Source organism: Carassius auratus, chromosome 24 (genome assembly GCF_003368295.1).
Source record: "Carassius auratus strain Wakin chromosome 24, ASM336829v1, whole genome shotgun sequence".
NCBI classification, from domain to species: Eukaryota; Metazoa; Chordata; class Actinopteri; order Cypriniformes; family Cyprinidae; genus Carassius; species Carassius auratus.
This window is the reverse complement of record NC_039266.1, coordinates 1,768,076-1,779,719: the sequence shown is the minus strand read 5'-3', so window position 1 is coordinate 1,779,719 and position 11,644 is coordinate 1,768,076. Positions and strand designations below refer to the sequence as shown.

The 11,644-nt window shown below is 37.3% G+C and overlaps 2 gene segments (V, D, J or C); one reads left to right on the top strand and one right to left on the bottom strand.

Moving 5' to 3' along the window:
- Positions 1-8,915: 8,915 nt before the first annotated feature.
- On the bottom strand, positions 8,916-9,522 carry LOC113042030 (immunoglobulin kappa variable 3-15-like). The segment is given in 2 exon segments: positions 8,916-9,267; positions 9,362-9,522. Coding segments are annotated over 2 exon segments (384 nt in total).
- A 344-nt stretch (positions 9,523-9,866) lies between these two features.
- On the top strand, positions 9,867-11,331 carry LOC113041823 (Ig lambda chain C region-like). The segment is given in 3 exon segments: positions 9,867-9,875; positions 9,965-10,016; positions 10,913-11,331. Coding segments are annotated over 3 exon segments (378 nt in total).
- Positions 11,332-11,644: the final 313 nt, after the last annotated feature.

Here is an 11,644-nt window from a genome sequence, read left to right as displayed (position 1 = left end):
ACATAAAAACTACCTAACTGTAACAGAGAAACATTTATGTGTTTTTGGATTGATATGATATCAATTCATCACAAATCAGAGTATAACTGAGTCAAACCCGTCTGTCCCAGGACAGATCTGAGTCTAATAGAGCTGATGTGAGTCCTAACTCAGTTGTGAGCTCATGTGTAGTTCTGTGTTTGGTCTCTGTGTGTCAGTAGTGAGTGATAGTGTTTGATCAGCTGCAGCATCAGTTCAGTCACTGTGACTCTGACTGACACAGGTTTTTGTACCACTCACAATCACTGTGTGAACACATTAACTCTGTTGATGACATGTACACTCTGACAGTAATAATGTCCAGCATCTTCAGTCTGGACTCCACTGATGGTCAGAGTGAAATCTCTCCCAGATGATCTACTGCCTCTGAATCTAGATGGAGTTCCTGACTGGAGAGTGTTTGTTGCATAAATCAGGAATTTAGTTGCTTCTCCCTGTTTCTTTAGATACCAGTTAAGAAAATGGTATCCATTGTGACAGCAGTCTGCATCTCTGTTAAATGTACAGGTCACAGTGACTGATTGTCCAGTTTGAGCGAGCAGCACTGAGGGAGTTTGAGTCACTGTCACCTGCCCAATAGATTCTGTCAAATGAGAAAGATCAGAAATCAACAACATATATCTTCACTACATTAAAAATAACAAATATATCTTTCCAGACACAAACCTCTACATAAAACAGTCAGAGTCCAGATCAATATGGTGATGAAAGTCATTTTTGTTGGTTGTAGGTTCAGTTCTAGTGAGAAACAGTTGTTGATCATGTTTGATGTTTGTCAGAGTTATAAACACATGCAGAGCACTGAAGTGTGTGTCGCTCATGTAAAACACACTCTCTATGCAAACACTGCAGGAGAATTTCAACAAGTTGAAGTTGGTTTATTGTTCTAAGACTTAAGAAAATATTTAATGAGTTCACATGTTAATATTATCCGTTATTGATATTCATATTGATATATGATTTTCACACACTTACATTCTCCTTTCACATACATATATTCTTGCTTTCACACACTTTCATTCTTCTTACACATGCACACATTTCTACTCTTACACACACATACATACTCCTTTCATATGCATATATTTTTGCTTTCACACACACATACATTCTCCTCACACATACATATATTTCTACTCTCACACACATACACTCTCCTTTCACATACATATACAATCATACATATATAGAATATAGAAGAGAAGAATGTATGTATGTTTGAGAGAGAGTATAGTAGAAACTGAAGGCATTTAGTTGAAACGCAAGGTGTATAGTGGAAACTGAAGACGTTTAGTTGAAACGGAAGGTGTATAGTGGAAACTGAAGACGTTTAGTTGAAACGGAGGGCAGGTTAGGTGCGATCAGGTTCACCGGGACAGGTCTTGTTCAGCATGGCTGAGGCAGATGAGGAAGCTATAGAAGTATTTCAGCAAGCTATCTGGGTAAAAAAAAAAAAAAAAAAATATATATATATATATATATATATATATATATATATATATATATATATATATATATATATATAATTATTGTTAATGTTACATGGCCTTGTCCTTTGAGTGAGTTGTGATTGAGGACGCGAGCTCAGACTCAGTCGTGTTGCCAGATAGAGGGTTTTCACGGACGCGTCATCAATCCAGAAGTCTGCCATGTTGGAGGCACTGAACATAAACAATGCTGGACTCGCAAATTTGGCTGATTATAGCAGCTACAAAAAATGATCGAGTTTTGGTCTGTACTAATCGGTCGCATAGGTTAAACACATTTCGAGTTCTGTCAAAAGTTAAAGAGAAGAGAGCAAAAAAGTGATTAAAGAAGGCGTTTGTGGTTGAGAGAGGTACTGTCACAGCACATGTATAAATGAAATGTTGACTATGGCTTAAATGTTGATGTAGTTAACTATGGCTTCATTCACACTGTTAGTCCAAATACAATTATCTTTGTATGCGATTGGAATCTGATCTAAAATAATGATGTCCACACTGTATATCGCAACTGTTCAGATCTGATTTGTGTGTCCATACAGCTCTTTGGCAATACGGGAATGACGTTGCGTTGATGGAGGTGTTTACATTTGCGATAGATATGTTGTTTTATTTAAATTTTACAACTTGGAAATGTGTAGGCGACGCGCTGGACTAACGTCTCTTGAGCTGCAGAACTGTAGGAGGCTGGTATGTAACTTTACAGCTTTTTTCTGTACTGCGCTGGTTTAAAAAAATAATGATTGTCTGCTCGTCTGGCACTCTGCAACAACAAAGCCTTACTTTTGTAAAAAGCATTTAAAGATTTATCATTAGCACATTAGCAGACGCAATTTTGTGCAAAAAAAAAAAAAAAAATCGTAGCCTACATTATATTTTAACCAAATTAAACACGCCATAGCTTGCCCCTACCTTCAGTAAGTTAAGCTTTATTCCCAGATAAATTCCACGCAGGGTTTAGTTTTTGTTCGTTCTATAGTCAATGTTTTCAAGCCCTGTGTTGCTAACATACCTATGCTGTGAAATTAAGGTCTAGCCTACTGGTGGGTTTAGTTGAATTTGAGTAATAGGATATGCAACCATTTACATCTGGCGATAGTTATTTGTGCTCGCCAAAAGATTCTCTATCACAGATTCTCTTCGAGTTGTTAGGCTTTAGAGCATTTATTTTAACAAATGACATGGAAAACATAATTCATTTCATCCACATATCCTTATGCGCACAATGCACAACAACAATTTAGCTTAAACCGTCAGAATCAAGCAAACCTCAAGCCGTCAGGGCCTTAAAGTGACAGGCACTGAATTCGACTTGCACATCACCAATGCAGAAATGACATGAAAGAGTAGTGTATATCGTTTAAACTTTATAAATAGTAATAGTTTAGCTCACATGTCAGATGTGGCCTTTGATTAAGCTTTAATTTTGTGTAATTAATTGTAAATAATACGTTCTTTGTTGTGCATTGTGCCAATTCATGTTTGTTTCATTTCAATTTCTAATAATAATGTAAGTAATAATTGCTAATAATGTAAATGGGGAAAAAAGTATTTAATTGGTGTTTATGTAGCCTAGGGGTTGGTTGGACTGTTCTGAAGGAAATCTGACTTCATTGCAGTATGAAAAGCAACCAGAATATCCAACAGTTCTTCGTTTGCAAGCTGAAATTAGCAGTACCAGCAGTGGTTCAGATAATGTTAGTGAGTCAGATCAGGATGATGACAGGCAGGGTGAAGCGACTGAGCTAGCAGCTTCACCTGATGACCTGGGTATGTAAAATCTAGAATTCAGTTTTATGGAATCATTGATTTAATAGGCTATGTATTTCGGGAAAAAAAAAATAGTAACAGCATTTTTATTTAGCCTACACAAAATAAAAATGTTTAGGCATCTAAGTGAAATCATTCTAAATGCTATTTCAGATTCAGACAAGGGTGCTGGAGACACTTCAGATCCTTATAGGGGTATGACATCTCAGCTATATCTGATTGAATTGCACTTGTTTTAGTTAATACAACAAAATGTATTTTACATTTAAATTTAGGTCCATCATCATCATGGGAAGTCGTGGCCTAATGGTTAAAGGGTTGGACTCCCAATCGGCAGGAATTGTGGGTGGGGATAGTGCATGAACAGCTCTCTCTCCACCTTCAATACCACGACTTAGGTGCCCTTGAGCAAGGCATCGAACCCCCAACTGCTCCCCGGGCGCCGCAGCATAAATGGCTGCCCACTGCTCCGGGTGTGTGCTCACAGTGTGTGTGTGTGTGTGTGTGTGTGTGTGTGTGTTCACTGCTCTGTGTGTGTGCATTTCGGATGGGTTAAATGCAGAGCACAAATTCTGAGTATGGGTCACCATACTTGGCTGAATTTCACTTCACTTCACTTCATCATCTTGTCCGCCTGGTTGTCCACGCGCAGCTACAAACCCAACCCCTGGACCTCATGGTGTGTACTGTATGTTTTATCCTGGTTAAAATGTATACAGAAAACACATGTTTGTATGTTTTGCTGAATTGCTTTTGTTCTTTCCAGACATCTCCCAATCAAGGGCAGCAGATCCAACTCAACCTGTGCTGAGGATGTTTCCCAAGACCACACAAGGTCAGAAAAGAAGGGCATTCAACCCGCAGTGAAATTTGATGTAAGAGTACGGCCTTTGTCCTTCCATTTATGAGTATGGTGTTTGATGCATGATTTTATGATGCCACCCTTGAATTAATCAGTGCTCCACTAAGGCCACCCCTGTTAAAAAAGTCTAGAATCGCCACTGAGCAGGTTGCTCAAGAGCCAGAGTGTCCTGAATGCATTCAGCCAGATAGAGGGTCTATGTGGTTGATGAGCTGATAATCTAACTGTAACACTCTGAACCACAAACGCCTTCTTTAATCACTTTTTTTGCTCTCTTCTCTTTAACTTTTGACAGAACTTGAAATGTGTTTAACCGATGCGACCGATTAGTACAGACCAAAACACGTCAATTTTTTTAACAGCAATAATCAGTCAAATTTGCGAGTCCGTTCAGTGGAATTGTTTACGTTCTGTGCCTCCAAAATGGTCGACTTCCGGATTGATGACACGTCATGAAAATCCTCTATAGACGTATTATAAGCGCCCAAGGTTTTTTTTTTTTCATTTAATAGGAAGTGAAATAATTGGGGGGTTGCAAGTTAGGTTCAGCGATATCTTTATATTATTTAAATAACTCAAGACTCATTGCGGTTTATTTATTTTTAGATTTTCATTTACTTATTTATTTATTTTTTCCTAATTGCAGCTCTGCGTGCAGCAATAACTCACTGCTAGATTAGTGTTGTATGAGCGCCACCTGCTGTCAGAGATTGAATTAGCATTTTCATTAGAAACAGAAAGAGCTTTATTGCCAAGTGTTTACACACAGAAGAAATTTCGTCAGGAGCTTCCAGTACAGAAAGTACAAACATAGTGCAGACACACATATACTTAAGTAAATAAAACTAATAATAATAAATAGTAATAATAAAATATTAATTGAGCCCATCTGATTTTTTTGTTTAGTGCACTTGCTTCATGTTGCATATATTTTTTGCTTGTTTGTTTGTTTGTTTGCTCACGGTTAGTTTGGCCAGTAACTGAGCAAAATAAACATTTAATAAATGTAAAGAAAAAAAAAGAATAAGAACTAAATAAATTGGCAACGAGAATGGGAATCTGCTCATTTGATTGTAAAATAAATAAAATCCTGATCAGTGCATCCTTAACTGGAATAGTGTACAGTTAGGAATGGTATAGTTAGACCTACCTGAAAGACCTGAAAAAAGCATGGTTTATTTCAGTTTTATCTTTGAACAATTGTACCTACTTTAAAAAGAATTTTAACCGCTGGCTGAACCAGACCAGTAGAAAAATTATTTAGCATTACGCCTTGTTAATATGATCAAAATCAGTGCCTTAGAACTTGTACACAGATCTGTAGAACACATAGGTTACATAATGATACCTTAAAAATAAAAACTTAAAATATGTGCTTGAAAAGAAAACATGATAAGTAATGGATACCAAAAAAGGTAGAAACATATATGTAAAAGGAGAATGCATGTGTGTGAAAGCAAAAAAAAAAAAAAAAAAAAATATATATATATATATATATATATATATATATATATGTATGTGCAAGGAGAATGTATGTGTGTAAAGCAAGAATATATGTTTGTGAAAGGAGAATGTAAGTGTGTGAGAGAGAGTAGAAATGTATATGTAAGGAGAGTGTTGAGTGTGAGAGTAGAAATGTACTCTAATTTGACCATTAAATCACATTTACAAGCGCAGATCACTAGATGCCGCAGCAGCTGAATAAATGCACCAGCTTGAGGCCTGAAAAACATCCTGTAATCAGCGTCCTGAGGTTAGACGGCAAAACATCTCTAGATCTGCAGCACAAGCCTGTCATTTTATCATCTGTTTCAAATCACTGTCATTTAAAACACATTTAACAAGAAGAAAATATGAGATATGTGAACAAACGGCAAGCTTTAAGGACTTTCGGTCCATGCACATCATCGCCAAACTACGGGACAGTCTAAAACATTTATAATTAAAGCTCAGATTCACACCTGAATGATGATGCAAACAGAGATGGGACCAAGTCACACATGTGCAAGTCTCAAGTAAGTCTCAAGTCTTAACCTTCAAGTCTCAAGTAAGTCCCAAGTATTTTTTTCTTGGGCAAGTCAAGTCAAGTCAAGTCACAAGCTATGTCAAGTCAAGTCCAAGTCAAGTCACCTTAATATTGTTATTTTACCTGCAGAATCTGATCTTAATAAAGTTAAAAGACAAGATATAAGTAACTGTCAGTAAATTAAAATAATTTGGATTTGCATTGTAAATACTCATGTTCAGTAAAATACATCATGGAATCAAACAAAATTGTAAGTTCCTAAAATTATTTATTTTTCACTTCTGCCAACAGTGTTTGAAATGTTTTTCATTTTCAACATTGAGTCCATAAAACTAAACATCCAACAGACTCCTCTCTGAACACCTCTCTCTCTATCTCTCTCTCTCTCTCAAACACAGTTTACATACAACATTAAACTGTTACATTTCTCCTCTCTCTCTCTCTCTCTCTCTCTCTCTCACACACACACACACACACTCTCTCTCTCTCAGAGTATAGAATATAAATATGACGTATTTTCAGTTGTTTCATACTTTTTTGTTATGTACAGTACAGACCAAAAGTTTGGACACACCTTCTCATTCAAAGAGTTTTCTTTATTTTCATGACTATGAAAATTGTAGATTCACACTGAAGGCATCAAAACTATGAATTAACACATGTGGAATTATATATGGAATTATATACATAACAAAAAAGTGTGAAACAACCGAAAATATGTCATATTCTTGGTTCTTCAAAGTAGCCACTTTTTGCTTTGATGACTGCTTTGCACACTCTTGGCTTTCTCTTGATGAGCTTCAAGAGGTAGTCACCTGAAATGGTCTTCCAACAGTCTTGAAGGAGTTCCCCGAGAGATGCTTAGCACTTGTTGGCCCTTTTGCCTTCTGTCTGCGGTTCAGCTCACCCCTAAACCATCTGGATTGGGTTCAGGTCCGGTGACTGTGGAGGCCAGGTCATCTGGAGCAGCACCCCATCACTCTCCTTCTTGGTCAAATAGCCCTTGATGCCTTCAGTGTGACTCTACAATTTTCATAGTTATGAAAATAAAGAAAACTCTTTGAATGAGAAGGTGTGTCCAAACTTTTGGTCTGTACTGTACATAACAAAAAAATGTAATATGCACTTGTCATGATTGGGTAATCGCGGCAGCTACATTTGTTTTTCTGATTAATTGTTTTGCTCTATGAGAAAGACAAGGTAACAAAATATTCGGGGCTTATGCCCCCTTAGCCCAACCCTAGCGCCGTCCCTGGAATGCGTTTTTTTGACAGCCTGCTAGCGGATCATTAGGGGCTGTTCACATCACGTCTTTTGTGCGCGCAAGTTCGTTATTTCCAATTTAGGCGCGCGGTATGCGCGCTCATAATGGAAGCAACGCCCTCAACATCTAAACTTTTCAGAATGCCGCAAGCGCACCGCAGGTCATGTGACAATAACTAACCAATCAGCTTCATCCTTTCTCGTATCAACGTTGAAAGCTCAGCTAAGATGAAGGAACAGCTGTTCATAGCTGTATATGGATTGCCATTTTGAAATGAATTTAGTAGCAGAGCTACTGCGAGCGATTTTTAGTGCTGCAAATCCATTTATCCTTTGCTGAAATTTCCGCGTTTTCATTGAGAGAGAGCGTGTCATGGATGCTTAGCAACGACAGACGCCCCAGGAGCACTTCTGCCCGAGCGCTTTGGAAAGAAGTAGAAAGCGGCGCGACTAGCGTTTTCCACGCGTTTTTAGGCGCGAACTATTGAAGACAAAAGCGATGACCCTCGGTACCTCTCAGGCTGACATGTTGATGTGATGTGATATCTGATTTAAGTGGGCGTGGTGTGTGTAAGGTAGAGAGGGCATGACTGATGATAGTGTCCTGATCCAGTCACGACGCTATTCTCAGCCTGCGCTCCAGCTGAGTAATCAACTTTATTTTAAAAAATAATTTATATATTTTATATTCAAACTGAAAACATGATGTAATTAACACTCAAGTCATTCAAGTCATCGTGTCTCAAGTCAAGTCAAGTCCCGAGTCTTTAACTTCCAAGTCCGAGTCAAGTCTCAAGTCCTAAAAATAGCGACTCGAGTCGACTCGAGTCCAAGTCACCAAGTCACAAGTCCCCATGTCTGGATGCAAACTATACAAGGCAATCAGATGCTCATAGAATAGATGCACTTAGAATTAAACATTTAAGCCAAATTTGTTGTTTGAATAAAAGAATGAATAAACTTTAACATGCACACACACACACACATACACACACTTGAAAAAAACATGATTTTTAATGCAAATAAAATATAGGTCACAGCCTCCGGTGAACATTAGTGTTGTATTTTTCAACTGCTTACATATATTTTTAAAACTTTGTGATACATTTTAAAATAATTACAAGTATAATGTTTTACATTAAATTAAATTTTATTTGCACTTACATGTGTTCTTTTAAAATATATTTTTTCTGCAATAAGTACACTTTATAAAAGTATACTTAAGTGCAGTTGTTTGTCACAAGGGTAAGCAGCACTCATGCACCGTCCCAGCATCAATTCTTTTGGCATCCCTCCACCTCCCCATCTCCTCCTCTATTTCTGTTACTCTCCCTCGAGGTACCGAAATGAAGTGGACGGACATGAGTTGTGAGCTCATGTGTAGTTCTGTGTTTGGTCTCTGTGTGTCAGTAGTGAGTGATAGTGTTTGATCAGCTGCAGCATCAGTTCAGTCACTGTGACTCTGACTGACACAGGTTTTTGTACCACTCACAATCACTGTGTGAACACACTTTTACTATTGATATAGTGATAACTCTGACAGTAATAATGTCCAGCATCTTCAGTCTGGACTCCACTGATGGTCAGAGTGAAATCAGTCCCAGATCCACTGCCACTGAATCTAGATGGAGTTCCTGACTGACGGGTGGTAACATAACGAATCAGGAGTTTAGGAGCTTCTCCAGGTTTCTGTAAGTACCAGGACACACAGGGGTTTGGGCTGCAGGGTGTAGGAGTACTGAGTTTACAGCTCATCTCTACATTTTCTCCTGGTGTGACAGGTTTCACTGGAGTCTGAGTGACTGTGATCTGAGCTTTACACCCTGAAACACAAACATTTATTATTCCATAATTATATTTTTATAAAAATAAATTTTTGACATTTAATGTCGTTTATTTGAAATATGCACTATTCACCTTGTAGTATAAAGCAGTATGAAAGAGTCCAGATGAAGATGATGATGAAGGTCATGTTGATGAAGATTGTTGTGTGTGTCAGTGATGAAGTGTTAAACTCACAGCACTATAAACACTCTCAGAGCACTGAAGCATCTGATCAATATGCAAACACACACACATCATTTACCTGCAGACAGTCGCTCAGTCTCAGTCAAAGGCCTGAAATAAAAAACAATTACTGAACATCTTCTATTAGCCAAACTATAGAAAACTGTATCATTCACTTTAATTCTGAAAACATCTTCAAGACCAACTTTCGTACATTAACCTTACTCTTGTGATGTCAAATCCGTGGATGTTGTGCAGGTTTTTACAGACATGAGGATCATCACACGTGTCTCTGTCAATCACTGAATCAACTGAGTTTGATTGTGAGTCACGTCACACTTGATATAAAAGTGAATTTCTTTCAATAATTGAGGTTGATGTTTTAGTAATAAGACAGATGAAGTAAATGCAGGTGATGTGTGCTGTGAGTGTGTGTTTGTTGGAGACTCAGTTGATGTGTGTTTGTTCAGTTAGTGAAGCGTTCAGGAGGTTTTTGTTCAGCTGCTCTATTAGTTTGTATCACTGTGGTGGACTTTCGGCAGCGGCACCAAACTGGATGTTGGCAGTAAGTCAATCATCATTTCATATTATTAATACAACAACTGACTGACAAACACTTTGTTACGCTATAGAAATGATGCATGCTTGTTTATTTATTTTTATATTTATATATATTTATATTTTTAGTTCACATTGAGTGTTTAGCAGTCAACATTGTAAAGATGGTTTTGATTGTCATGGCATTTTTTATTTCATCCAGTAAACTATAATAATTTCTGTTAATTTGACATTTATTGATTATTAAATTTTAAATGCACTGAAATCAATGTTATATGATTGTCATTTAGAAACCACTTTGATTGTAGTAAGTGATAATTAAAAAAATTAATTAAATGATTAGTGTGTGATGATTAGTCTGATTAGTGAGTTGAATTTTAAGTAGCCTGCAGATATTTTCAAACTGGAAATGGCTTAATTGCATTTTTTGTTAACAATAATATTTGAATAATTTATTTTGAAAGTTATAATACACATCGGAGACATTTTGATTTATTTTCTATTTTTAAAGCAAAGTTTTGTATCTGATTTTCTCATGCTGTCATCAAAAATTGCAGGTCACATCTGATCTTTCATGCTTTTAATCAAAGTAATATTATATTTGATAATGAAAATGACTCTTTAGTATATTAATATATTTCACAAAACATGCGTTGCTTTGCTGATCACAGACTTTGTAAAAAATTAATTCTGGTGACTTGCTAAAATTAATAATAAAATTTTAATTGTATTTATTGTTCTTATATTGTGTGTGTATATATATATATATATATATATATATATATATATATATATATATATATATATATATATATATATATATATATATATATATATATATATATAATCTGAAAGTAGAGAAAGCTTAGTTCTTGACTGAGGTGAGTGTTGTGTGTTTGTCAGGCGTCACTCGTCCTAAAGTGAGCGTCCTGCCGCCCTCCAGTGCAGAGATCTCCTCAAAGAAGACAGCGACACTGGTGTGTGTGGCCAGCAAGGGCTTCCCGTCAGACTGGAGCCTGAGCTGGAAGGTGGACGGGAGCAGCAGGTCTCAGGAGAGCAGCGCTGGGCTCCTGGAGAAGGACGGTCTGTACAGCTGGAGCAGCAGCCTGACTCTCTCTGAGCAGGAGTGGATGGAGAGCGTCTCAGTGAGCTGTGAGGCCACACGGAGCGGTCAGCCTGCGCTCACTGGACACGTGACGAGACAGCAGTGTTCAGAGTAGATCTGCTGCTCTTCTCACTCATGTCTCACATGGAGACTAACAGCACATGAGCGACTCCTTCATTCTCCACATCCAGCTTCAGTCGCTCGCATCTGCATCTGCTCTGCTTTGTGTGCTTCATACAAGAACATATGTGTCTGCTTTATCATTCAGTTATGATGCTATTACAATTGACTCAATAAATAAAATACAACAGAAACTTTGAGTTAATTTGAGTCCTTTTTGTTTTGAGTCATTCATTGGTTCAGGGTTTTTGCTCAGATAAACTTCACTCAATGGAGCGTGAAAACACCTGCAGATTCATGATGAAACAAGAACATGCTGTCAGATTATGAACCTCAAAGAAATAGTGTAGTGTTAGATTATTTGGTAACACTTTAGACTACTGTTTCTTAAATACTGCATAACTAATAAT